At 47.1% G+C, this 27,729-nt stretch overlaps 9 protein-coding genes across 9 annotated transcripts; 4 read left to right on the forward strand and 5 right to left on the reverse strand.

The window, feature by feature from the left end:
* Positions 1–119: 119 nt before the first annotated feature.
* Positions 120–2,393, reverse strand: PADG_07092 (uncharacterized protein; the record flags this gene model as incomplete). Its single annotated transcript, XM_010764108.1, has 9 exons — positions 120–281; positions 397–636; positions 743–1,179; positions 1,247–1,611; positions 1,675–1,762; positions 1,824–1,897; positions 1,978–2,029; positions 2,082–2,181; positions 2,310–2,393. The coding sequence occupies 9 exons, from the start codon at positions 2,391–2,393 to the stop codon at positions 120–122; spliced, it is 1,602 nt and encodes a 533-aa protein (XP_010762410.1).
* A 1,945-nt stretch (positions 2,394–4,338) lies between these two features.
* Positions 4,339–7,050, forward strand: PADG_07093 (uncharacterized protein; the record flags this gene model as incomplete). Its single annotated transcript, XM_010764109.1, has 5 exons — positions 4,339–4,776; positions 5,177–5,350; positions 6,310–6,409; positions 6,476–6,880; positions 6,944–7,050. The coding sequence occupies 5 exons, from the start codon at positions 4,339–4,341 to the stop codon at positions 7,048–7,050; spliced, it is 1,224 nt and encodes a 407-aa protein (XP_010762411.1).
* Positions 7,051–7,734: 684 nt separating this feature from the next.
* On the reverse strand, positions 7,735–8,850 carry PADG_07094 (uncharacterized protein; the record flags this gene model as incomplete). The annotated part of the gene is made up of 2 exons (XM_010764110.1): positions 7,735–7,870; positions 8,150–8,850. The coding sequence occupies 2 exons, from the start codon at positions 8,848–8,850 to the stop codon at positions 7,735–7,737; spliced, it is 837 nt and encodes a 278-aa protein (XP_010762412.1).
* A 3,077-nt stretch (positions 8,851–11,927) lies between these two features.
* On the reverse strand, positions 11,928–12,326 carry PADG_07097 (uncharacterized protein; the record flags this gene model as incomplete). The annotated part of the gene is made up of 1 exon (XM_010764111.1): positions 11,928–12,326. The coding sequence occupies one exon, from the start codon at positions 12,324–12,326 to the stop codon at positions 11,928–11,930; it is 399 nt and encodes a 132-aa protein (XP_010762413.1).
* A 398-nt stretch (positions 12,327–12,724) lies between these two features.
* Positions 12,725–13,809, forward strand: PADG_07098 (uncharacterized protein; the record flags this gene model as incomplete). The annotated part of the gene is made up of 2 exons (XM_010764244.1): positions 12,725–13,350; positions 13,422–13,809. The coding sequence occupies 2 exons, from the start codon at positions 12,725–12,727 to the stop codon at positions 13,807–13,809; spliced, it is 1,014 nt and encodes a 337-aa protein (XP_010762546.1).
* A 569-nt stretch (positions 13,810–14,378) lies between these two features.
* Positions 14,379–16,702, reverse strand: PADG_07099 (uncharacterized protein; the record flags this gene model as incomplete). Its single annotated transcript, XM_010764245.1, has 2 exons — positions 14,379–16,067; positions 16,229–16,702. The coding sequence occupies 2 exons, from the start codon at positions 16,700–16,702 to the stop codon at positions 14,379–14,381; spliced, it is 2,163 nt and encodes a 720-aa protein (XP_010762547.1).
* Positions 16,703–18,485: 1,783 nt separating this feature from the next.
* On the forward strand, positions 18,486–20,234 carry PADG_07100 (uncharacterized protein; the record flags this gene model as incomplete). Its single annotated transcript, XM_010764246.1, has 1 exon — positions 18,486–20,234. The coding sequence occupies one exon, from the start codon at positions 18,486–18,488 to the stop codon at positions 20,232–20,234; it is 1,749 nt and encodes a 582-aa protein (XP_010762548.1).
* A 1,072-nt stretch (positions 20,235–21,306) lies between these two features.
* PADG_07101 (protein kinase RIO1) lies at positions 21,307–23,025 on the reverse strand (the record flags this gene model as incomplete). The annotated part of the gene is made up of 1 exon (XM_010764247.1): positions 21,307–23,025. One exon carries the CDS (start codon positions 23,023–23,025, stop codon positions 21,307–21,309), a length of 1,719 nt encoding a protein of 572 aa, XP_010762549.1.
* Positions 23,026–23,469: 444 nt separating this feature from the next.
* On the forward strand, positions 23,470–27,366 carry PADG_07102 (chromosome segregation protein sudA; the record flags this gene model as incomplete). The annotated part of the gene is made up of 5 exons (XM_010764248.1): positions 23,470–23,507; positions 23,576–23,735; positions 23,794–25,004; positions 25,073–26,970; positions 27,074–27,366. 5 exons carry the CDS (start codon positions 23,470–23,472, stop codon positions 27,364–27,366), a joined length of 3,600 nt encoding a protein of 1,199 aa, XP_010762550.1.
* Positions 27,367–27,729: the final 363 nt, after the last annotated feature.

Consider the following 27,729-nt stretch of genomic DNA (forward strand, 5'->3'; position numbering starts at 1 on the left):
ATTTAGCGCCAGCAGGTAATATTATAACAAGAGAAAAGAACCAAAAAAAATATGATATATTATTGAAGATAACCTTCAATGATGATGTTTTCTGTTTTATCTTTCCCTCACCCCCCGCCCTAAACTCCGGAACGGTCTTGCTGAAACAACGCACTGTTTGAGATGTAATCCCTCCATTGTCTGCAGGTAGTTTCCCACTCGGGACGGATGTTAAGCGCGGATAAAATATTTGAACCTTGTTCAAGGAATTGAACGGCGAGACCTTCGTGGGCATGCCAGGCCTACGGGAATTTCGTTAGATCGCCCGAGAAATAGTTGATTGTGTAAAGATAAAATTCGTGCAAAGAATCGGACAAAACGTGGATTAACAGCAAAAAAGAAAAGGACCCCGCTTACAATATGACAATGCGCCAACCATGCACCAGGGTTGTCTGTTGGAAATGCAATAGCTAGCCACCCGAGGTCAGGTAACATGGCCACATCCCGACGTGGTGGATTGGTGAAATTGAGTGAGTTAGGTCCTGGAAAGTCCCCAACTCCAGTGCCGAGAATAGAGAAGTCGTGCCCGTGCAAATGGATGGGGTGTGGGACGTTGACGATGCTCCCGAAAGCAGCCTGGATAATCCAGTACGTCCACTACATATCAAGCCGTTAGCTATAAAGTGATAGAGTAGTTTACTAACACTGGAAAGGGAAAGAAAGATAAAACGGGGGATGTGGGGATGAAGCGGGGCACACATACCACATTATGTTCCGGTAGTTCAATAAGGTTCAATTTCCTTGGGTAGCTAGTATTGCCGTCAAGGACATATTGAAGTGTAGGATACTCCCAGTCTGTTTCAATCGGGATTCCATTTATTCTCCAGTGGACGAAGTTATTCCCGGGTGAACTGTATTCGCTCTCAAAGGTCACATTGAGATCTTTAACGTGTTGGGTGAAATGGGCAGAGGGGACGCTGATCGGAACGAATGGAACAAGCCCTCGCTCGTCAGTACAGCTTTGCGTGTAATTGCTGGCGATTGATGTGGGCAGCGCTTGCTCGTCAGCCCCTTCGTATCTAAAAATACTTCTAATCCTGCCGTTCATTGCGTTTATGCCACATCCCTGTTGAACTTCGGCTCTAAACCAGTAATTGCCGATGTCTTGATCAGCGTGAATAATCACATCGTAGCGCTGGCCTGTTGTCTCGTTAGAGGGATGGGGTTGATAGGCGAGAAATTATTGAGTCGATCTACGTGAACATACCAATTCCAATAAACAACCAGTCCGCCTGGTAGGGGACGATTGGAACAAAGTCGCTTGAAATCACCGTGAAAGTGTGATTGTCCAGATGGACTTTGAAGTAATTGTCCACCGACGTATTTATCAATCGTAACCGGTATGACTTCCCCTTCTTTATTGTGTTCTTGTGGTATCTACCTCCGCCTTTTGCATTCACCATTGTCCCATTTATAAGGCCATTCTCAGCAATAGGAGGAATGCCAATGAGTGCGTTCTGCCACGCCGTTCGGTAATACCAATCTTGAATCGGCATTGTTCCAAGGTCGATATCGTAATTGGCAGTTGCTGGACCGTCAATTATGATTGGGCCCAAAACACCATCCCCGTACCTACACAAACCGATGTAAAACAATGTGACTCTACAAGTTGAATTTAGGAGGCAGGAAACTCACTGTACAGTATGATGGCTATGATACCACGATGTTCCGTACTGGGTACATTTAAATTCGTATGTTTTTGTAGCCCCGGGAGCGATAGGGCCTATGCATCGGAAGTTAGCCTGCGGTGGAACTTAAAAATGGTGGTCATAGGCAGTCCGTACATTCTGTGACCCCGTTTGTGCCATCTTGATGACTTGTATACTTCTGCCGAATTCCGTGCCAATGTATGCTTGTTCTGCACGAAGCAGGCAACGATAAGTAAAAGTTGATGTCAGTCAGGTCAACAAAAGTTGTTAAATAGGCATTACTACCCACCCATTATTTTGTAGGCTATTTTTCACATGAATTCGAAGAGTGTCCCCCCAGTCTGCGGATAGTTAGAGATATCGCTTGTTACCAGCAGATGATGTTGAACATACTCGCCCGAATAATTGGACCAGGAAATTGTCCATTGACCGCCAAGACTAGCCTTTCGAAACCATCAGGGGCCATCGTCGTGTTGCTTATTTCAAGATGATACTAATGACACCAAGGGTAAGCCATCAATCGATGCAGCATTTGACAATTGATGGGGCGCTGAACCTCCACGACTTTTCCAGTGTCTGGCCACTTGACACCGAAATTTGTGCTGATATCGAAGCCCTTACCCCAGCAGGATCGCTTTGATGGGCTGTGTTTGCAATTTTTATCTCGCTTCCATCCAGGCGGGCCTTTCTCCGGGATGGGATCATACGGGTCTGATTCAGCAACACATAATGTCGAAGCAAACAGTATCCAAAAGAAGGATATGACTATTGACAAGGATGACAATCTGCTCCTTTCCGAAATCATATCTTGGTGTAATAATAACGGCAAGCGAGGAAGAAAAGATCTAGATGAAAAACGACGAGGATGAATAGAGGAAGTTTTCTAATATGCAAATAATTCCTGGGATACCAAGGGGCAAAATGTGTCAGATTTATTCCATGAGAAGCACATCAGAGGGGTTATAACAGATAATAAATGGAGATTAAAAAGAAAGTAACGAAGAGGGAATGGCGTCCATAATGAACATTTATATTATCACACGGAATTGAACTGTACAAAATAAACAAGAGAAGAAGAAATGACTGGGCAAGTAAACATGGAGGGAAATTCTGATGATAGAACCAATGAGAAAGGTAGTGATAGAGTTGCACAGAATGTACACGATCTACGAGGTCGAATAGGTGGTTCAGAAGAGGTAATGAGAAAAAAGCAGAATATCAGCCCCCGTTAGAATTGAAACTGATGAACAGTCAAAATTCCCAGCTGGGGAAAAAGACACGAGGAGTAGAATCACACAAAGAGGAAGAAATCATTGAGACATTGGAGCGATCAGAAATCCATATCAGGACATGTGAGACTTCTTTTGTTCGGTAGCTATACGAAGGACGACAACACACTGTGATGGGGTCGCTCGTCAAAGGGCATGGCCATGCAGATGTCAAGAAATAGCATGAGCCAAAAGAGGATGGAATCAATACCACCCATGCTTGTGTCTCATAGAGGAGACAGGATGGGGTAAAAGTACCCTAACTTGAAATTCCCAAGGACAAGGATATTCGAGATTCCTTCAAACTGGATTGCATTCCGCATTATGAGATAGTGTTCTAGCCCATAGAATGGTTCGATTGAACTTCAACATCTAAACACCGTCTGGAAAGATAACATATCGGAGGTCCTTTCTTTAACTGCTGCCCCTCAATAGACAACTCAATGCCACTCGACTGAAAGGAGTAGAGTGGGACATGTACGAGTTGAGATCGCATGGAAAGTTAGACACAAAGTTCGAGGTCGACTGCCATGAAACAAAAATGATCTGAATTAGTAGAAGTAATTCGTCGAGCAGACAAATCCAAAAATGCATTTCATTTCACGGAAGTTCCAAGTGTTGCGGGGGTGGAACGGGAGCCAGGGCAACCGACAAGGACTGTGTCTCTGGGGCCTTTGACCTCCACAAAATCGGACAAGGAAGCGCAGCAGGTAGTTGGTTACATGTACAGCACGAAGCCAGTACCACGAGCTGAGGATGTAGGGCCGTGTTATTAGCACGATTGTTTCAAATTTATCGAAATATTTCTCCCGTAGCCATGGCAACAATAAAATAACCCCAGTGGCAGAGCGGCTATCCTGTGGCACAGTCGAGATTGGCGACAAGGGGAAACGGTTGATATTTTCGGAGCAACTAAGCACAACGTCGCTAAGAGCAGCTCTTTAAAATGTTCCCGAGAACAAAACTCCTGTCCAATTTGACCTCAGGCTGGCCAAGGTTCATTCCGTTCAACTTGTCAGATACCAGCAATGTTTGGGGATAAAATCTAAGGGACATAGCCTTTGGCATATAAACACCATGCATATATACCTCGTATATGAAGAATGTGCTCAAAGTCGAGTTACTATCATATTGACCGTGAGGATGCTGGAAGTGTTAATACTTATTGTTGTGTATCAGACTCGAACTTTTTGAATGAGCTGTTAGCAAGTGAGCCTACCTGCATCATTGGCCGTCAGCATATGGGATTTTTTATTTAACGACTCCTCTCTAAATCCTCCCTAAAGCTACGCTCTTGGTGCCCTGTCTCGTAAATCCAAGACATGTTGACATTTCAGTCGGGATGATGTTTAGGAGGATTGGTTACTTAGCTGGGAATTTGGATGACCCTTTCATGCCGCGTACCACAGACAGCACCACCAGCACCACCACCAGCACCACCACCACTACTTGGGCGAGACCACAGTCTCACTCTGAGGCTGGAAAACCTGCTGTCTCACCGACATGCTTGGCGGAAAAACCTGGTCGACGAATGCCAACATTCCAGGGAGGAAATCTGGAGAGATTTCTGTTTTCCCCGAGACGATTGTCCCGAAGATGTTGTGAGTGAAAACGATGCGATGATGTTGGAGCGTTGGGGTGCAAGGGTGCAGGAACCTTGGAACCCACCGAATTATAGTGAAGTGTCAGCGGGCTTGGCTCGGCGCAACAGGATTTCCCAATCTCCCAAGGCTCTTAGGGGTGCATCACCGTCCCGTATCGGGTTCGCATATGGAGCGGAACATACACATAAATCATCGAATACTTCCCCGAACACGACGGTATGTTAGCTGGCATAATAATTTGGTCCCTGAAAACACTCATTTAGGTGGGTGATGCCAATGGCACTATGAGGAAAAGAGTCACTATCCGATTCATTCCTCAGCATTTGTTTGTTGCTGACATCCGTTCTTCTGGAATATCTCTGTTGGATGGGCCAATTCTCTAGAAACCTACTCTGTCCGTGCTATACTTCTTCTCCATTATGTGTACTTCGACAAACTCTCATTATTACCCTGTGGGGAAATTGGCCTCAAAAGAAACCTGCTAAGCTGGACCGTCTTTGGGACGGTGCTTGTCAGTTCGGCTGCAATGACTTTGAAAAATACTTAGCCTACACTTCCCCCCCTTTAAACCTCCGGCATTGTCTGATTCTTCTCCCAATTCCAAATCCTATGATAGGATGGACCCAGCTTCTCGGGCTCCGTCCGCGAATTCGTGATGCAGATCCCTAGTTACCTATATAAAAAGGTTCCTTGCTACCAACCAGAGAGTCAGAGACCAAACTGGAGCCTTGGGGCAGAGCCTCTCTGGTTCCCCGGATTCCGGAGTTTGTGGGGTTCTCCCACCCCTCTCGTTCGTGAAACTCCTTGGATTTATTTGATTTTCTGGGTATATTCCCTGCAGTTCTTCTCTTGCCATTTGGACATCTCCAAAGATGGAGCACCTTTTTCTAAACGCAAAAAGGGGGCAAGTAATTTCATATATTGCTCCAAAGAGAATCATCGAGCTAACCGCGAATATGTGCAAGTTTGATCAGTATGTCCTGCTTTGGCTATCTCGAAACTGGCTATCAGCTCATCACCCCATCATTCTCGAGAGGCTTGACAACCCCCGCGTTTACTTTGTGTACCATGTATCCCGAGAAAGTTTCTTCTCATCCTATGTTGGGTCTCTTCTGATCTGAAAGTGGGACCCAGTCCGCCTGTTTTGTTTTGACAGGATGATGCCTGGAACGAAATCTTGCTGTTTCGCTTGCAAGGGCCTTGCGCAAACACAGATGTCTCTGTCATCTCTCAAAATATTGATATATTTGCCAAGAATGCCATTCATGAATTCCAGATCATAATCTCCCCGGATTGACAGGAAGCAGGTTCTTTTGCAAACATATCAATTCACTTTTGCTTCGTGTTTGTATCTCTGCTCTCTCAGTCAGCGCCATGGGAGTTCCCTCCTCCTAGAAAATAGTTAGAGGAGAGGGGAAACCGGTCAGTTGAAAAGCTCGCGAAACCGAAACAGGAACAAGACTTGAGATGATCTACGTGAAGGCTGGATTGAGCCCTGAAGATGCATCATTTCTCGCTGGTTTTACTGAGGAGCAGACAAAAAAAAAAGTGTCCGCACGGTAATACCAGCAACTTATCCCTCCCCTTGCAAGGTTACACGCTTACTTATGATTTCCACAGATTGACTGGCGACTCCCTCCAGTGTTTGATGATTCTTTACCTTTGCGCATATATTGACTGAGCAAATACTGGTGAGTTCCCTCTGCTCGTTAGACTTGATCGAAAACTCGAATTAATCAATTGATGAAGGTAATTCCCAAAATCGAGGGCCTTATGGACGACCTGAACATGTCCAGGACCCAGTATAACATTGCCCTTGCCATATTCTTCGTCCCATACATCCTTTTTGGTATGTCTTCCTTTATATATTCAAGTAATATCGTCATGAATCCCTAACGCCTGAGCATTCGTACAGAGGTTTCCAGTAACATTCTTCTTGCCAAATTCTCGCGACCATCAATATATATTGAAATGCTCACACTAGGCTGGGGTATTTGTCATGACTCTCACATTTTCGCTGACACCTATTGTTTCTGGGCAGCTGTGCGTTATCGTCGCCTTCTGCATCCTCTTCTCCAAAGTCAGCTGAAATCGAGAATCACATCGGTCTCTGCTACTCCGCCGTGGTCCTTGGCCTGTATTGGTTTCTACCCCATTCTCCCGGCCACAGATGCGTGGACACTCAACAATCTTGCTGGCGAAGGGAAACGCTCCATTGTCATCGCATTCATGATATCCTTGGGGGATTGCGGAGGAATTCCCCGGCTCGTTCATCTATCTACCTTGAGAAGGAAAAGCCTAAATACACGACCGGCTTTTGGTGCATTGTTTGGATTCGGCTTGTGTCTGGTATTGTTGTTGCCGCGTTGACGCTAGAGTATAGCTCTTTACGGTGACGAACAAACGGAGGAAGAAATGCATGCGAAATATACTGATGAGCAACTGCAGACGATGGGCAATCGGTCGCCTCTGTTCAAGTATATTCTCTGAAGGTGCATATGGTGATCACAAGAGGTGTGTTGCGAGTGCACTTTGGGACCTCGTGGCTTCAGGTTTTTTGATTTTCACTCGGAAAGAGAACCGCTCACTCATGGGATTTCTCTTTGGAACTGTGGATAAAAGGATAGTATATACAATAGGGGTATCACGAATATAAGCTACATTGGAAATGATGTGTCTTTGTCCGCATCTCTCTCCATTGGCTGGAGTTATTGCACCTTTCAGGTTGCGAAAGTCCCATGGCAACCTTTCCACCTAGCTCCGTACATGGAATAGGAGTAACATGAGGCCCATCCAACGCTGATCCATTTATATTTTCAACGCAAAATAACGCAAAGGCCAGCAACTCATTCACAATTTGGACAGCCACGCCTTCGAATTTACATTAGCTAATTCTAATCTTTCCGTATAGAAACTAAACCCCTGGAAAACATTAATGAAAAGTACAGTACTTTGCCAAACCCTAAAGACCAATCAAAAACATGCAAAGAGGGAGCACGACACAACGGTGGAAACAAGGGGGAAATGTCAATTTTTCTCAAATACTTCGCCAACTGCCTTCCCCATATTACTTCTCGACCTTGCAATTTGCATATATTAGGGAACAAAAGCACCGTAATCGCACCAGCTCTAAACATTCGAGACAGGATATTAAGATAACGGAATTCTCAATGGTCAAACTGGCAGCCAGAATCCATCCCTTCGTCCATTACCGTTGACGCTTACTGTTCCACTCCTGGAATTAAAATTATTGATCTCCTCCATTCCTGCTTCCACCTGGGCATTAACATCGGTTGAGTGCTCCTCACAGCTATGGATTTTACAGGTCCTGAGTCTTCCCTGTGTATCCGGCTCTGATTATCGCTCCAGTCTGCGATACATCATGTCAGTCTAGCCAAAGGGTAAATAAGTTGAATAACGTCAGGGATTGATTTAGCTCGGGGTTCTGGAAATGCTTTAATGGAATTGCGATTGCAGGTTTTTAAGTATATCTTCAAACCGTTCAATCATATTTCAAAACATTATACAAATCGATCGGTGATTTGAGGGGCAGAGTTAGGGAATTGGAAAGGAGGGCAGATAGACGTACCAAGCATTCTGATTTGCGTTGTCCGATCCTGCTGTTTGCGAACGGATATCGTCATTTCTAACGACGGTGTTACCTCCTCCAGTCTGTTTTGGTCTCCCGAACTCGTCTGTGATCACCGCACTGGATGCCGTGCCGGTCATTGAGCCGGGAATCACAGCTGCAGAAGTAGCTGTCGGTTGTGTGTTGGCAGACACATCTGTCTGTACGACTGCATCACTCATATCTGTGGCAGCGACATCTGTGGATTTTCGAGGTTGTTGGAGGCCACCTGCAGGCGCTGTCTGTTGTGTGATAGCCTGGTCTTCATCCGTCTCCTTCTCACGTTTCAAAGCCAGTGCAACTCTTGCACGTTCTTTGATAGACATTTGGTGGCTACGCACTCTCTTCTTTTTGGAGTCTTGAAAGTGGCCCCCTTGGCCTATGATCCCCTTACCAAAGATTCCTTTACCTGGGCGCTTTTTAATGCGTTTTTCCTGGACTGGTCGTTCGTGAACCTCGTAATGTTCAGCAGGATTTCCTTGGGCGTGGGATTCATGGGTTGGAGGCCCCTGGCCATGATGACCTTGATCACGATGTCCTTCTTCATCCTCGAGTTCGTGACACTCAATTCCTGGCTTGCCGCGGCGATTGTGTCGCCTGCGGGGACAGCAGGCATAGCAGCCGCAAAAGACGCCCCTGAGGGTATGAGCCAGAGTAGGCATGATTACAGCAAAAACGTGTAAAACTTTTTTTGGGTTGACTTGCGAGAAGGTAAGCGCGGGCTATGTTTAATGGGCCAAACGTCATTGGTACTTACTTATAGTTTGACGTTTTTGTGTAGGATTCACCCTGGAATTAACGAGACAACAAGCTTAAATGAAGAACTATCTCGATTGCAAAAATGCAAGATGTATTGCAAGAACAGGGGAACGGATGGCAAGTTGAAAACGATATTAAAATACAACAGAAGAGGAATGTAATGATGGCGACAAAAAACGAGCTGGGGAAAACAAGGGGGTTTAGATCGTACAATATCAAAACGAGTGAACTGAGCGTGTATTTAAATGAGTGACTGACCGAAGCTGATACTTTAATATACAAACATATTGCGGTGGAGAAGAGAAGAAGAGAGAGGAAAAAAAAGGAAAAGGGAGAAAAAGGAACGGGCGAGAGGCGTGTTTATTTATATTGAGGCCTGGTAATCCCGCTGAGAAGGAGCAGCACCGGCAAGTCCCTTGCTGGGGGAAGGCGCTTCTTTCTGGTGTCTTGTCATTTGAAGCGCCCTACCGCCAGTGATAGACACAAGGGCATACCGAGCGTAAGGGAGCCCGCCAGCCAGCCAGCCAGCCAGTGTCCTCCAAAGCCATGTCCGGATAGTTCGCATGGGCAGCAGGGTTGCGGGTAGTCATATGGGGCAGGTAGACACCAGCAAGCCCATGTTAACAAGGACTACTCTCTCTCTCCCATCCACTCCAGGTGCTGTTGGCGATTATTCTTCAAAAGTGTATTCTTCTCTGGCATATTCCAGGAACTCATGTATCTCTCAGAAACCGTGACCGAATTTTCGAGGGCCATATGGAGGCCCTCGAGTGGCAATCTCTATTGTAGGTAGCAGCATGCACAGGTCTTCAACCCTTTTAAGATGGTGCAAATATGCTTCAGATGTAAGAGGAAAGGCATGGCACATAAACATGTCTCATCTTGATGATATCGATATTACTGAGTTGAAATCCCTCCAGGTCATTCAGCACTTGTCCACGGTCCTCTGTGGGACTAATTTGTGGCAGGGCATATGTAGTACTTTCAACTGTAGTTCATTAGTAAAATGTCATGACGAGAAGCGTGTGCGATTGAGAGTACCCAATCTTACCGTGGAGGTGATTGCTATTTAATCCAAACGTAGCAAATAATATATCTCCTGAGTGATACGAACTTCTGAATTAGTCAAGGATATCGGAACAAAAGACGGATATACAACTGAAGACGACATTCATAGCAAGAGTCCGTTTCAAGCTACAACCTTTCAGAACAGTTGTTGAACCGATGTACGCATCAGCCAAGCTTCCGCCTGACAATGTCCTTAGATTGACCTGTTAATAGTTGGGCATGATTACAGCTGACAAAGGGTTGGGGAATGCGGAGCATCATTGTAGAGCTTCAGAGAATTTCAATTGTGGAAAACTGTTAAAATAGGGGCAGTGGGCATTTAACGAATAGTTTACCTTGGGAACGGGTTCCAGCCATTCCCGCCCAAAGTTGGGTCCAATAACCAAAGGCCAATAGTTATTATTTATATTAACTACCTACCATGAACTTCTTGTCGAATCTCACTCTCCGTCGTTGTTATAGTTGAGGCTGCATTAGGTTAGTAGTTAGTTACTGGTTGCTAATCCTTTAAAAAACGAGGGTCTCATTTGGGAATACTTCCGTTGACGCAGGCGGTATTCTCGTCTCCGAGGGAAATGCTTCCGTAAATGACTGGCGAGGGTTTGACCATGTGTTACTAAACTATTGTTGATGTGATGCATAGACACTCGATTTGTACTCCCGGATGGAGTGACGCTCTCCTCTCACTTTCAAACCATGGTCAATTCTCCCAGAAGGGATACATTTGAATCTGGAAACCCATGAGATTGCTGAAGCAGTCGTTGCTGTCGAACATCTCGCGAAGTGGAGCTAACAAGTTGCAGACGGACAAACCACCAGACATATTCAATCCTTCAGGGCCCTGGGTGGCATATCAAACGCAATGTTACAGTTCTTGTTTGGGCGGACTCAAACCTTTCAAGTTCGTAGTGCAAATGTGAGGAATTTAGTTACGGACAGATTGGAGAGAGCACCAACTGATCCTCCATTTTCTATCAGGATTTCAGGAGCCGAATACCTGAATACCTATCACAAGAGGCACGCTCACGAATCGTAGCAAGCAATAGACGACGATATCGGTGTGGTATGGAAAGAGGAAATGTGCAGGGAACTCGGCTGGAAGAAAATGCGGACAGGGGCTATCATAGACCTTGTACACACGCATGAACCAGGGTCAAACATCCGGTGTTCGATAGTTCTTCTGCACGCTTCCAATGTTCGCCTCGTTTCCTTGGCTGATCGAATTACATATTTGACAGGTTCTGAGGGCATTCGATATTTAAACAAGGACAATGTCCAAAGTGTCCATACTTAGAACTACGCGGGTCCACGGATGCAGCGGAGTGGATGGTACGGGCTGCTGGCACTCGCGTTTGATATCGTCAGCACGCTTCATTATTCTTCACCGACTTTATCCATTAGTTTATGTGTAGAAATATACAGTCAGATGTTAATGACGAGCTGAAAAGGCGGTACACATGTGCACGGAGGTAACAGTATAGAACATTGGATCTTGTCTGCGAAGAAGCACTTGAAGCTGGCAGATGTGTATTCCTGGCGTTAATACAAATAACCCAACTAAAGGGTAGGTAGTTATGCATCATCCTGTGTCTTAACAATCTGTTGATTAAGAGGACCCCCTCGATTGGTAGGTGGAAGTGGATATGGAAATGGGGATTGCGAAATAAAAGGGGCGTGGCAGCCATACAAAATTCTTCTATAATTATCTGGTTATCTAACTTATATTTATCCAATAATAGTGATAGACACTGCTTTCGGTTAACAGCCTCCAGCCATACGCAGTAAAATAAACCCTCTTACCGCCGCAATGAGGAGGATGATCCCGCTTTTATAGTTGTGGCTTTTTGGTCGTCCCATATTCTCGGGGCCAGAGTTCCAACCCTGTAACATCAACTGTCTGATTCTCAGACTCTCAGCCTTCCTCTAGCAGACAGCAGCGCAACACCCGGCCCGACGATTGGTCGGGGGGCTTGAGCCAAGATCCTTCTTCGAGATCCGGCTCTTTGAGCTGTGTATGCCGCTCGTTATATCGAGATCGAGATCTGTCGGTAAACCCGTTGACAAGTTGCCCAAGGGCCACAACTCCCAAGCGGATCTCCTGTCCCTGGGCTCTGAAGCACGTCTCGTATGGACAGGATTCAATGGGCTGGTCGGTGGCGCCGCTTCGCGTCCCTTGGGCTATTTTAAAAGAAGCACTGTGCGACATCGTATGTTGCATGCCATGCTCTATCGGTCTCTTTGCACTGTCATTGCTCGATCGTGTAACAAGCCTTCTTCCAACTTTCTCTGTTATGCTGCATTTGGGGGCCATCTTTATTAGAAGTGTCGATCAGCTCTTGCGGGGGGGCTCTGTGTTGAGGGCAAACTCAAGATGGAGCGCTTGTGCTTTGTGTCGGGAATAACCAGTGGTTGTCTATGTTTACGATTTCTGCATGACGAGCTAGCATTCCTATTCTCTGCTGTGAGAAGTGCTAATAACCCAATTTTCCTGGAGGCGGAGGACTCGATTCTCTAACACTTCTCACAGATAACAGTTGTTGCTACTATCGTTCGACGTTGCTGGTCAGCGTCTTCCCCCCATATTCTTTGTTTTTCTGCTGCTGTGATATATATCGCCTTGCACAGCATTTACCAATCAATTATTTTCTATTTTTGTTTAATACATGCATGTCCTCTCCATTTATTTTATATATGTAATAAACATTCACGATGCGAATAGCATTGTTGTCTCCATATGTCTTTGTGTTTTGGGCCTCCATCCACTCTTCGACCGCAAAGCATATGCTAGAACGGCCGGTTTTCCATCAATCCACGAACCTTGATGAAAATGTCCGTCGTGATGCCTTCGACATGATCGGGGCAGGATATGGCCTGGAAAGGAGAGCACCACTCCCGCAGGGGGATGCCCCGGATCAGTCTGCAACAGCGCAAAACCAGGCAGCAGAGACTGCAGAATCGGCGCCACCGTCCTCCTTTGATGAACAACAGTTCAACATCACCACTACAAGGGCCTGTCTCGATGCTCTTGATGAATTGGAGAGTGTTGTGAACCCATCAGGCATGGCGGCTTGCTTCAATATACCCGTTTTCGACAGCACAACCGGCGCATTCGAGGCTGATATTAGACTTTACAAAGTGACTGATGGTGTCGACGATTTTGAGGGAATCCCGCCTTCTGAGTATACTCTGCAAGTGAATATACCTCAAGCCACAATCTCGGACCCCCGTCGACTCGCTGGAGATGCCACGGAAGGCCAACCGGAGATGGCATTGTTGCAGGAATTCCGACATTTTGGACAAATATCGACCGTCTTGCAACTCGACAAACTGACGCAGTATGTTTTAACTCTGAAATAGTTCACGTTCACAAGCTGTTCTTTTCTTTTCTTTCTAACTCAAGTTATAGAGACCACATCCGCGTTCTTCTAATCCCCAACATAACCATTGGCGCCGTCAACCCCAAAACCGTAGAACTCGTCATGACCACTCTGTCCTCCGACACTCTATCTTACGTCGCTGGATTCTTCAGAAACGCAGACAACTCCCCTGTCAACATCACTATACCTGATGCCAACGCCCAACTCCCTGCCATCGTGGCCGCAGCGACGGCATTTGTTTTGCCAGGGACTACGCTAGGCATCTACCCCACTGGCCTGATAGTCACATGTATTTGGGCGGGGAGCTTTGTATTCGCTGTGGGGTATGGCACTTTGACTCGGATGAAATTCCGCGATCATTATAGGAGACGGCTACGGATGGCGGCTGCGAGGGCGGAGTGGAATGCAAGGATGTAAGAAAAGGATGGGGTTTTTTGTGTTTGATTTATGTACGGCTTGTTTCTTTCTTCTCTCTCTCTCTCTCTCTTTTTTTTTTTTTTTTGTTGTTAACTTGGTATATGCCACGATTTGACGACTTCTTTGGGTCAACATTTAGATAGTGAAAATATGCTCTCCCTTTTTGGTTGTTGATCTGGACTAACAAAAAAAAAAAAAAAAAACCTTGTACATATGTTGAAGATATAACTGTGTAGATATTTCTCCATGAGATGATAACAATCAGCAAGTAACTTCTCTACATTGTAATACGCAGGCAGGTAATTTCCATTTCCTCGTGGTGTGGTCCATGTCGCATTGACTTTGACATCAGCTTTTAATGCCTTCCAGCGCAATACCCCGTTATTTCCATGGGCCTACTTCATCAGATCTGCTTCTAATCTATCGGTACCAAAATATAAAAATAAAAATAAAGTAATAAAAGTGAAAAGATAGCAAAACTCCCACGCCAAACATAAACACAGAGTAAATCTCATCGCGCCAAGATCAGCAAATAAAAAATAATAAAACACCAGGGCCCCCCCACACAATCAGCTCCTAAAGCTATATAAGCGAACCTCCGAATCTTCACTGCCCGTGGCGAAGCGACTATCACTCAACCCAATGCAAGTGATAGGACCAGAATGGCCTGTGAACGTTTTTTCGCACCGGCCCGTGCGAGGATCCCAGACTTTAGCCATATTGTCCTGGGCGCCGGAGACCAGTCGAAGTGTGTCAGCACCAATGGCCCACACCCCTTCCACGTGACCAAAGAATGTCCGCAGACATCGGCCTGTGGGCACCTCCCAGAGACGAAGGGTGGAGTCTAGTGCGGCCGTGAGCATGTATCGTGGTGGTTGGGGCCGACCATCTTTGAATATGACGCCGAATGACGGGGAGACGGCATGGGTGGGCGGTGGGGTGCGGTCGGGTCGTTCAGCAAGAGCTGAACTGTGATGGTGATGGAATTCATAGTCCGAGTCAGCGGCGGTGGAAGAGGTGCTGCGTCCGTCATCTGCGCATTCGGCGTCGTGTTCTTCGAATTCGAATTCGCGGGGTAGAGGGAGGACTTGCTGGACTTGTCCGACGTGGCCTTCGTAGGAGTGGATGGAGTTCCCTGTATCAAGATCCCAGAGGCGGACGGTTAAATCGTCCGATGCGGTGAAGACGGTGCGAGAGGCTGTGTCCACTTTGACGGAGTTGACCCAGTCCCTGTGTCCGCGAAGTACGCGGGTGGATTTATCTTCAAAGTTCCATATCTTAACTGTGCTGTCCATAGAGCCGGAGGCGAGGATGGTAGAGTCGAAGTGAAGGGAGATCACGCCGCCTTGGTGACCGGTGTAGGTCGAGATGCACTCCCCGGTGCGCCAGTTCCAAACTTTGATGGTCCTGTCGAGACTGCCGCTGATCAACTTGGTGTCGTCAAACTGCAGACATCTGATTCCGGACTGATGGCCTCGTAGAGTGCGTATTTCCTGGCCGGTTTCTGTATCCCAAATCTTGATGGTGGTATCGTATGAGCCCGTAGCAAGAATATTATCCTCGAACTGCAAGCACATAACACCATTGGTGTGGCCTCTGAATATCTTTGTAGTGCAGCGACCGTGTTTCCAGTTGATGCCAACCTTGAACCTATCCTTGTACACATCCTTCCAGGGTCGGAATCGAGTCTTGAAATATCCCTCGTCTCCTGATTGCAAACGGGTTGGGGGTTGTGATCTATTCAGAGGATCTGAAATGACCGAGAGTTGGTCTCCGGATGTTTCTGCGTCATGGTTTTTCTCCGAAGTAGCGTTCGATGATACCTTTTCCAAACCTCGGCCGGTAGCCCGCATCTGGATCTGGTGTTTCGCATCTCGAAGTCTCTTGCGATCAAGGAGAGGAAGACCCCAGCCGCACTTCTTACACTTGCGGTCAATGTGTTGCTCGCACATTCTGTGCCAAACGACGTCGTCATCAGCCAAATATCTCCAGCGATGAGAGACCTGTGCCGCTTTACATAATGACGCTGTGTCCAGGTAAGAGAGGATTTTGAAGGATATCTCCGTGGGGAGCGCAGAAAGAAAGTCGATTCTGATTAAGTCGCGGACACTGGCAGATAAGAAGGAGAGTTGGGGAAAGCAACATTGGGCAAGCAGCCCCTGAAGCATGAGGTTTCGGTGTTTGGACGGTGCAGCGGAAAACAAGGCCCAGAAATGCGCAATACTTTGTTGGTCATCTTGTGACAGGGTGTGGAGCTCCTGTATTCGATACATTAGTTAATCCGTCAAGACATCGAATCGTTGGGGAAATACAGCCAGAGAACGGCATGGTGGAGCTTTCATATTTTATTTTCAGAGGCTTTTTACTGAAAAGACATTAAACACAAAGTGAAAAAGTAAGAACCTAACAGTCTACCTACCTGCTGCATCTGCGCCATCGCCAATTCATCCGCCTGGCGTCGACATTTGAGATCGGGCCTGTGCCGATAGCAGTATCTCGAATTCGGGTTCCGCTCAACCTTCTGGGGTTCGAACCGATTCATCGGGGCGTAGTGGTCACGGATATGTTTGGTAAGAAACGGCGCAATGCTTTTCCCCGCTGAACCGGGAGATTGACTGATGGATGTGTTGTCGGCTGTATTGTTGTCACTAGGATGTCCAAAGCCAGGCAGTTGTGAAGTAGGCAGTTGGGAGGAGGAGCAGGAGGAGGAAGGGGGGGGAGTGGTGGTGGTTTTGGTGGCGGAAATATACGATGTATCAGCTTCGTGAGCCGACGCAGAAATCTTTCTTCGTTTCCGAGGAGATTTGCTGATATCCTGTCTGAACTCCTGGGAGCGGATGACATCGTCGACAGCCACAGCGGGTGGCGGATCAATAACAGAATTCGATGCCATTGCTGCAATAATATTTTAGAATTGCATCGGATGGGGTTTAGGGGCCAATGTTGGCGAAGGGATCGTCGTTTATATGCAAGGTTAGAGCAAAGTAGGGTCGGTAAGAATGACGTCCCGTGGATCAGAGAAAGGGGGGATTAGCCGTATTGATTGGATTATCTGGCGAGAGAGTCAACCGTAGCCGAAGGAAATGACCCAAGGCAGCAGCGGGATCCGACTGCAGGAATCAGAAATGGGGATATTTGGGAGATGGGGATTGTCGTAGAACTGGTGGTTGGCGAAGTGGGAGCAGGGAAGAGGAGGGGGGATACGTACGTATGTATTATTGCTTTTTCCGGATCTCTGTATCTGGGGATTCCAACACGCTGCACTCCATGCCTGGTCCTCGTGCATTTCTCGTGGGCTGAACTGGTGTCCACACTGGCGTCGGATGGGAGGGCGGAGGGTGGAAGATGGAGGGCGGCGTCGAGGGGGGGTTGCAGCCGTGATAAAAATGTGCAGAGAGAGATATATATATACAAACTATATTATGTGTGATACACGTGTATACGTATTAATCCGGTATGGTATTTGAGGCATGTGCCCCTGTTTATGTCGCCGTCGCCACTGACTGACGCGATAGACGGGCGCTAAGCCTATTACGGCCCAGCGCTGCCAGAGACAAATCGACACAGCTGCGCGTCACATGATCTCAGCTGATCCCGTCATTCTTTGCAAGCGTCGAGCGACTTGATCCATCGTCCATCGCCTTCGATATCAACGGACGATATGGGATTGGGCGTCAATACCCGGGCAGCGCACCGAGTACTGAATTGCGTGATATCACACACTCTTGGCCGCTAGCACACTCTCACAGCAATACTTGCAACACCTGCCCTTTCAAATCTTAAATTTGAAGCCCCTCTCCCCCCCCTGCTCTGTTCCATTCTCGGTTGCCCTGCTCCCACTTCCGCTGCAACCACCTTGGGATATCCGCACAGGAGGTCCAGTTTCGCAAATATACCATATCCTTGGCCCAGCGGAAGATACCCAGGTGGTAGATATACTATAGCTGGTTATTCCGGCATCTGGCAGACCCATATCTATCATTATTGCTATATTATTACTGCATTCGGTATGTCGCGTACAGCTATTATTATTATTATTCTTCTTCTTCTTCTTATTATTATTATTATTATCATCTCCTGCCATCGCGTCATCTGACCCATGAAGGGGTTGACTGTTGTGTTTTTGTGGAGCATGCATCCACAGCCCACCATCCCCGTCTTTCTCTAGCGCCCATCATTTTGCGGGACTCAAGTGGAAATTTTGCATTGGCACCTCTGTCCCCACAGACTTCGTATGGATGCAGTCTGATTTTCTCACCTGTGATTCGCACTCTTGCTCCTTGATTCTATGCTATGCTACCTGATTCCGGGTCAAAAAGCTTATTAAAATGCACAGGAATCCAGCTGGAATACGGGATGTATGCTCATATCTGCACAGGATGATGGCATCGCTGCACTCCCACGATCAGGCAGAGGCCAGTCTATATTATTCATAAAGAGATATTGCCGCCGGCACCTGCCAAACAGGCCCAAACAGGCCCAAACAGTCCAGACAGTGACAAAAAAAAATAAATGAACATAATAAAATAAAAAAGAATAAAAAAATCATAATTTTTTTTTATTAAAAAAAAGGCATCACAAAAATTGGCTTAGTTGGAAACCAGGTGCACCAGAGCCTGGGAGAGGTGTGGCAACTGCAAAAGCAACTTTCTCTCCTCCCAACATAATATTGCATCATGGTGCCGCAATCTTCATACCTTGCCCATTTGGGGCCTGACCAGACGGAGGACACGGAAGCGAGTATTTCATCACAGCAGCCCGATTTGGAAGTCCTGGTTTCACATCTTGTGGCTGCAAAGCGCTCTCTTTCGTCTATTCACCATGTCTGGCGAGCCAATGAAATCGTCACCAGAGCCCGTGCTGCTCTGGAAGAGAGCGTTATAGTATCTTCACGCACCAGCTTTCTCCGTCGGGGTTTATACGAGCAGCTCAAACTGTTGTATGGCGTAAGAACTGAGGTTGAGCGGGTGGCCCATCGCGGTCGCTCGGAATTTGCAGCTGCACTGAAAGAAATGGACAACGTTGATGCACGGCTCACTGAGACGTTGGACATGCTACGCGACACGACGGTAGAGGCTGAGTTCAGACCTCCAGGGGAGGAACCAAAGACGCTCTATGATTTTGTCGATGATCGCGGCGTGGAGGACCTTCAGTCCCTGCTAAAGGCTTCGATTGACAATACCAATGCCGCACAAGCCGCACTAGATCGGTCGAACCGTGCTTTCGACATTGACATTCACTCAATCCACCAGGCGTTGGGGAAGTATCGTGATGTGGTTAGAAAGCGCCTGGGCTCCTCATCCTCATTATCATCATCATCGCCCTCTGCATCACGACTCAGCATTCCATCCCCATTGCTTGTTCCGGAACTCCTGCGTTCCTTGGAGGCGCATGCCAGGGGAATGGCTGACCTCCTTGAATCCTTGGTCCGGCATTTCGATCTCTGTGTAACGGCAGTAAAGCACACGGAAGGTGGTGGTGCCGCTGCTCGCTCTATCACAGGCGACCTGCCAACTGGAGTCGGCATAGTCAGCGTTGGACACAAAACCCAAGACTTGAATGACAGTGGCAACCTCCTGGCGCCTCCCGAACCAATCACAAAGGAGGAATATCAAGAAATGATAAACGTGCTAACAAAGGACGCATCTGAGGCCGAAGACGTTGTGCTAGAAATTCAAGACCGCATTGCTGAGATGGAATCAACTCTTGAACAAGTTCTAGAACAATGCAACGCTGTCAACGCCATCTACATGTCAACGACAGATGTCTTCTACAGTCTATCGAAGGTTGCCTCGTCACAGTTAACGGACTACATCTCCCAGGCACATGCCTTCGCGCGTGTCTGGAAGGAGGAGCACGAGAATATTCAGGCAAGCATGGCCGAGCTGGCTGATCTACGGAACCTATACGCGGGTTTCCTGGATGCCTACGACAGGCTGATCATGGAGGTTACACGACGCAAAGCCGTCCGCGCTGCTGTTGGCAAGGTGCTCAAGGAAACTAGACGGGAACTCGATAAGTTATTCGAAGACGACGTGCATGCTCGCGAGATGTTTAGGACGGAGTATGGCGACTATTTGCCGTCGGATATATGGCCCGGACTCGGAAGATGTCCTGCTAGAGTCGAGTTTACGTGGTTGCCTGGCGTGAAACTGGATAATGCGGAAATTATGCGCATGTCTGGAGAGCAGCAAGGAATTGGGGGCGATGAGGCACTGGATGGGGTTGAAGGTGCTGGTGGTGATACGGCTGATGATAAGCCTACTGCTTCCGGGCAGGACGATGCCACCGTTATTGCTGGCGAGAATGATGATGAATCTGGTGGCTGCGATGACAGCATACCACAGTTGCCCAAGCATGTCGTGCAACAAGCGGTTACACGATTGAGGACACGAGCAAAGGGCCTGAAGCTCTTGCAGTCATGACTTGATGCTTTTTTTTTTTGGCGAGCATTGAAAAATATTGCAAGCGGCCTGGGATATCTGGCGTATTCGATGTCGAGCATGTATTATATAAATATTACATTGCGATATTATGGCGGCCGAGGTTCCCCTGGCGAATTTAGCCAGTGTCGTATTCTATCCTTCCTTGCATCTAAGTAATTATCAGATTACTTATTCATGGGCGTGTGCATCAATTCTCTTCTTTCTAACATCATGACGCTTCCTACACCTTCACACTCCACCCTTTAACTCTTTCCGCCTTGGCCACACTGCCTATATGCAATCCAACCTCAATCTAGAAAAACCCAGATGATGATGCTCAAACAAATGCCACTGCCATATATGATAATGGTTTCCAACCCTCTCACGAAGCTGCAATTACCATGGAAATCTCTTCGTCTCTCGCTTCTCATGTCATTTTCTGCTCAAGAGAACTGAGGTCAGAACCCACTATAACCATATACGTCTTCGCATGGATTATTATACCTATGTTTCTTTTCATTGGAAACCCATAGTGTATTTAATCCTGATTTTGGCGTGGTTGTAGTCTGTGGTACCTGGGAGAAATTGACATGCGATGTGGAATGGATGCGATGGCTAAAGTATTGTTTGGATTTTTGTGGGGGAGAGAATGAGGATCAAAGAGAGCTCTGATGGGTTATGATGAATGTGGACAAATGCTAATTGTAGAGAAATTTTTCATTACAGGTAAATTTTATCTGAGAAAAACTTGATGACTTGTTGAGTACCTGTCCCCTATTGTGATAGGATAGATTCCAGCATCCATTAGCTTGATCAGTTACTGTGCTGGAAGCAGTGCTACATGCTTGATTTTATATTCCTTCCCATTCTCACTATCTCACTATCGATATGTGAAAAGGTTTTTTTTAGGGGCAATGAATGGATCTTAAGTCTCCCTCTTCATAGTTTATGCGTCATATTCATGCTATCACTTATCATGTATTATTCCCTGATGAGCTATCCAGCCATTTTAGAAAATAAAACACAAAATAGAAATAGAAGCTAGCCAATAAAACAACGTGACTAAACACGACTACTTCCTCTTCGACGCATTGATGAGCTTCTTCTTAACATGCTTCGGCATTTTCTTCGTCCGCTGCTCACGCTTCTCCTCCTTCACAAGCCGTTTATGATCTCTCTTGGCATCTCTGTCCACAAACCGCTTTCCCCGCGGAGGTTTCTTAGCGAATGGATCCTTCTCGTCAGCCTGAGAACCCGCTTCCGAGCCTCCATCCGATGGAGAAACACTGCCAGATTCATCTGACCCCTCCTCGTCTGCTTCTCCATCACCAACAACACCGTGGGATGGACTGGTAGTGGCAGTCGTATCACCCTCATGCGCCAATAATTCACGATATACCAAGTCCTGCCCCTGCCCCTGGCAAAGCTTCTCCACGTCACGCTCGACATCGTACACCTGCTCGAGAGTCTGGGGAATATATTGCTGCCGGAAAACTGCAGCGTCGACTTCGTCGCTATTCGCACTGGCATCACCTTTCTCCTCGCCTGCATCCTTCGATGCGAACAATTTCTCCACCGCATCTGCCATCTCGCTGGATCCGGGGGTAGCTTTTGGTCCGTCGGCAGCTGTTATAAATCCATATACAACTCTCTCTGAAAGAGTGTGTATTCCTTTTCGTCGGAAAAAGTCTGTGACGTTCTTGATATCCATGCGGAGGAACTCCAAGCTGCGGGGGTGGTCATGTTCAACGCTCTGGCTGACGTCGATGATGTAGAGTTTACTTTTGTGGTAGAGGATATTGTACTCGCTTAGATCTGCGTGCACTAATCGACATTCCTGATACATTGTGCGCATATAGCCTAGGAGTTCGATGTAGTGGGCTCGCCACTGCTCTTCAGGGTTTGGTCCGGGAAGCTCCACGTCCTTTAATCGCGGGGCTGCGAACCCCTTAGAGTTTCCCAGAAAGCTCATGGCTAAGACGTGAAGTCGAAGGTAGATGGGTTCTGGGCATGGGATTCCTGCGTTGTAGAGACGTTTGAGATTTCGCATCTCTTTTTCTGCCCATACTTTCACCATCGCCCGGTTGTTGGATTTATTATATCCTTGCCTAAACCTAAACTCCCCGGTGACGTACTTGTCTCTGTCCTTGAAAACCAAGATGCTAGTCTTGTAGACTTTAATGGCCCGTTGGAGTGGCTCGCCGCCGTCTTCTGGATAAGACACGGAGTGGTAGACATTGGCTTCTTTGCCCGTGGAAAGACACCCGTTGACTTCAGATACCACATTCCTGTTGATCATCTGTAGAAGGATCATCCGGGTTCTGGGATCGAGCACCTGCTCTGATGTTGCACGGTCACTTTTGTCCATCCCCCTGTTTCCCTTCCCCCCCAGGCCTGACTGGAGGTTATCGAGACGTATCTTTGACGCATGTCGCGCGAGAGAGGAGATCTGATCGTCGACATTGGCTTGTGTGTTCACCGTTGGTTTCTGGGGGTTGCTTTTGGGATATGTTGATAGAGGGGCATTTGGATTTGATAATACTCCTTTCAGTCGACGCTGTCTGTTGTAAGATTGTGTAAGATCTGAGGGGTTGGAGAACATGAAATCATCTTCGCCAAGATCCTCATCCGCAAAGATATCATCGTAGTAGTCATCATCCGTTTCGTCCTGGGCAGAAGATTCTGGCGGGGTTTGTTCCTCTGCGGCGTTGTTATACGTTAAGGCGTTTTGCTCCAAAGAAAGGGTAGGATCATTCCCAGTGGGGAGTGTGACCTTAGCTTCCGCAGCCATAATTAGAGGACAAAACAGCTGAAAAGATCTACTTCTGATTGTTCTTTGATTCAACCAAATTCCTCTAGCCCTCCTGAATATGAATTTATGCCGCTTCAATCAGCTAAAAAACTGCTGAAGTGTGACGTATAAATTTTTGTTATGACGCTAAATTATTAGTCCGGTTCCACCTCTGCAAAGCCCTAAGTAATGCCTAATCGGGAACGCGTCCAGCCAAATCCCGACTTGACTCGAACTACTACGCGTTTTATAATGCATCGGATGTGAAAAGGATCTATCTCTCTTCAACACCCCTGCAACTTGGGACAAAGCTCTCAACTCTCATCATCGCTACGGTTCATTTCTTTGCAGCACACGAGTCGCATAGTGATTCCGCAAAGCTATTAGGCTTTCCCCCCCCCAACCCCTCTCACGCTGTGGGGTCTCGATCCTCTCAGGCCCAAAATGTATATCAAACAGATCATCATCCAGGGGTTTAAGAGGTAAGGAACAGGACGCGTTATTGACTGTGGTGAGGCTATTAACTGAGGCTTCTATGTGAACTGTATAGCTACAAAGATCAAACAGTGATCGAACCCTTTTCCCCAAAACACAATGTCATCGTCGGACGCAATGGATCGGGGAAGAGTAACTTCTTCGCGGCGATTAGATTCGTTCTTAGCGATGCATACACACATATGGGGAGAGAGGAACGGCAGGCGCTATTACATGTACGCAAGATTAAGTCGATGGGATCAATTCAGAGCTGTGTTGACTGACGCTACGTAGGAGGGCTCTGGGTCCGCGGTGATGTCGGCCTACGTTGAAATCATTTTCGATAACTCCGACGAACGATTCCCCACAGGCAAGAAAGAACTGATACTACGACGGACTATCGGGACAAAGAAGGATGAATACACTCTGGATCGCAAAAACGCGACCAAGGCTGATGTGATGAATTTACTCGAATCTGCCGGTTTCTCGCGATCAAATCCTTACTACATCGTTCCCCAGGGTCGTGTCACGACCTTAACAAATATGAAAGATTCGGAGCGCTTGGTTCTCCTCAAAGAAGTCGCTGGCACACAGGTATACGAGGCGCGTCGGACAGAATCATTGAAGATCATGAACGAAACAGATAATAAGAGGGCGAAGATCGACGAATCGCTGGACTATATTAATGAGCGGCTTGCAGAACTAGAAGAAGAAAAGGACGAACTTAAGAACTATCAAGAGAAGGATAGGGAACGGCGATGTCTTGAATATACAATTTATTCCCGTGAGCAGGCAGAAATCGCAGCTGCTCTCGAAAACATTGAATGGCACCGCCAGACGGGAGTGGAGGACACAGATGCCAACCGCAACCGATTCATCCAGGGCGAAAATGACATTGCACAGATAGATGCTGAGATTTCGGAACTAAAACAGTCAATAGAGCTACTGAAGATGGAAAAGGTCCAGATGGAGGAGGATCGTCGCGACATATCGCGAGCTCTGGCACAAACTGAACTACAAGCCAAGTCTCTTTCAGAGGGACAATCAGCTGTCCAACAAGCTAAGGCTCGACGCGAGGCAAATTTGAAAGCCGTCCAATCAGCTATAAAGGGGCGTGAGAAGGAGCTCAGCCAGATTCTTCCGCAATTCGAAGCTAAAAAAAAGGAGGAGGAAGCTGTGAAAGCGAAGTTGGACGAAGCTGAAACGGCGCGACAACGTCTATACGCAAAGCAAGGCCGTAATTCAAAATTTAGAAACAAATCTGAGCGTGATAAATGGCTTCAACGTGAAATCCAGGATACATATACGTCACTCTCAACGGTCAAGGCTGTCAGGATGCAAACAGAAGAAGAAATCAGGGAGCTTGAGAATGATATAGCTCTTCTGGAACCTGAGGCTGAAAGATTGCGTAAGCAGCTTGATGGCCGGGGGGACGCCATCCAATCTATGGAACAAGAGGTGCAGGGGGCGAAGGATGAAAGAGACCGACTAATGGACCAAAGAAAGTAAGTTTCAGGTTTCCTCTTTTCACTCCCCACAGTATTTCTAGTATATGCGCTAACAAGACAAAAAGGGAATTATGGAGAGAAGAGGCAAGGCTCGATTCTATCATATCCAATGCCTCGCAAGAGTTGGATCGTGCGGAACGGAACCTTTCTCATATGATGGATCATAATACCAGCCGCGGCCTCGCCGCTGTCCGTCGGATTAAACGGCAACTAAATCTCGAAGGGGTCTATGGCACAGTTGCTGAACTTCTCGAGGTTAATGAAAGGTATCGCACCGCTGTCGAGGTTACCGCTGGCCAGAGTCTTTTCCATTATGTCGTCGATACGGATGAAACTGCTACAAAAGTGCTGGAAGTATTACAGAAAGAAAAGTTGGGAAGAGTTACATTTATGCCGCTGAACCGACTCAAGCCCAGACCCGCAAATGTTCCGCGGGCCAGTGATACCATACCAATGATTGAGAAGCTGGTGTACGATTCTGAATATGAAAAAGCTTTTCAGCAAGTTTTCGGCAAAACTATAATTTGTCCTAACCTTCAAATCGCATCTCAATACGCTCGAAGTCATGGAGTCAATGCTATTACACCGGAAGGCGATCGGTCAGACAAACGCGGTGCGTTGACTGGTGGTTTCCACGACTCCCGCCAATCTCGTCTTGAAGCTCTTAAGGCTGTTACCAAATGGCGGGATGAGGTTGAATCCAAACGGAATCGTGGTACCGAAATTAGACGGGAACTTGAAAAGATGGATCAGTTGATCACCAAAGCCGTGGGAGAGTTGCAGAAGCTTGAACAGCGGAGGCAGCAATTCCAAGGCAGCAACATCCCTCTCCGTCAAGAGATTAAAAGCAAGCGTGATATGCTTCAAAATAAGACCGATAATTTAGAGGCAAAGTCGCGAGCTCTCCGAAACATGGAGGCCAATGTTAAGGCATTAACAGATCTGATTTCTGCGCACGAGGAAGAGCTGTCTACTCATTTTGAGAAAGCTTTAACAAATGCGGAAGAAGCGAAGCTTGAATCTCTAAATTCAACTGTGCAAGAGCTCAGAAGCCAGCATTCAGAATTATCTAGCAGTCGCAGTGAGCTCGAAGCAAGCAAGTCAGTGATTGAAGTCGAACTCCGCGAGAACTTACATCCCAAGTTAGAGCAGCTGATCGGCCATGAGTTCGATTCTGGTGAGGAAATTACACACGGAACTCTCAAGGAAAGCCAACGAGAACTCGAGCGACTGACCAAATCTCTCAACACTCTCGATCGTCGTCTCAAGAAACTAGAAGAGTCAGTGGAGAAGGGATCAGCTGAAATGGCCCAATTAGAACAGCGCAAATCTGATATCAAACGAGACTTGGAAGATCTAGCCAGATCTATTGAAAAGCACCAACGACGAATGGAAAAGAATATGCAGAAAAAAGCGGCCCTGGCGAAACAAGCGGCCGAATGCAGCGCTAACATCCGCGATCTTGGAGTTCTCCCCGACGACGCCTTTACGAAATTCAAGAACACCGATTCCAATACCGTGGTCAAACGACTGCATAAAGTCAACGAAGCTCTGAAGAAGTTCTCCCATGTCAACAAGCAAGCGTTCGAGCAGCATAATGGTTTTACGAAACAGCGAGAAACGCTAACAAAGAGACGGGAGGAGCTTGATTCCTCTCAAAAATCAATCGAAGAGTTGATCACGGTCTTGGACCATCGGAAGGACGCCGCCATCGAGCTGACCTTCAAGCAAGTGTCAAGGGAGTTCGCCCAGATTTTCGAGAAACTGGTGCCTGCGGGTCGAGGTCGTTTGATCATCCAGCGGAAGACTGATCATGCGGCTCGGCAGGCGGATGAACTTGGCTCTGACGAGGAAGAGGCACGAAACAGCGTAGAGAACTACGTTGGTGTTGGTATCAGTGTTAGTTTCAATAGCAAGCACGACGAGCAGCAACGCATCCAACAACTCAGCGGTGGACAGAAGAGTAAGTGATGATGGAATGGGACACTCCCCTACCGAACATATATATCATTTTGAGTTGAACACACCAGCGAAATTGATTTCTAACACTACGAGCAAAACATTAGGCCTCTGCGCGCTAGCTCTCGTCTTCGCCATCCAAGCGTGCGACCCAGCCCCCTTTTATCTGTTTGATGAAATCGACGCAAATCTAGACGCGCAGTACCGAACTGCCGTCGCGCAAATGCTTAAGTCTATTTCAGAGGAGACCAATGGTCAATTTATTTGCACGACGTTCAGGCCGGAGATGTTGCTTGTTGCGAAGAAGTGCTATGGTGTCAGTTTCCGCAACAAGGCTAGCACCATTGACGTGGTGTCGAGGGAGGAGGCGCTGAAGTTCGTGGAGGAGCAGAAGACCTAGACGGACGGCTTTCTCTTCCCGTTGAGTGTCATCTGTCGTCTATTACCCCCTGTTGCTGCCCCAATATATATTCTTGTTGTTCTTGTTTTGCCGATGACTTGGAGTTCTGGCTGTGGGGATCTTTTGTTTTTACGGTTGCGATGCGGTATTTGCCTTTTATCTTTGATTCTATTCTTTTATTCTGTCTCTCTATTTATGTACTAAGTTTTTCGTTATATCATCCTTCGGTTTAAAACCTCATAGCGGATTTTCCAAATTATCGGTTGTGGTTGCTCTGTTATGGAACAAATTTTACTGTCTCGTTAGTACTATGTCAATTTGTTAGGCGCAGACCCAAACCCCTTTTCATGTAATTTATTTTTC

This window comes from Paracoccidioides brasiliensis (genome assembly GCF_000150735.1).
Source record: "Paracoccidioides brasiliensis Pb18 unplaced genomic scaffold supercont2.10, whole genome shotgun sequence".
Taxonomy (NCBI): Eukaryota; Fungi; Ascomycota; class Eurotiomycetes; order Onygenales; family Ajellomycetaceae; genus Paracoccidioides; species Paracoccidioides brasiliensis.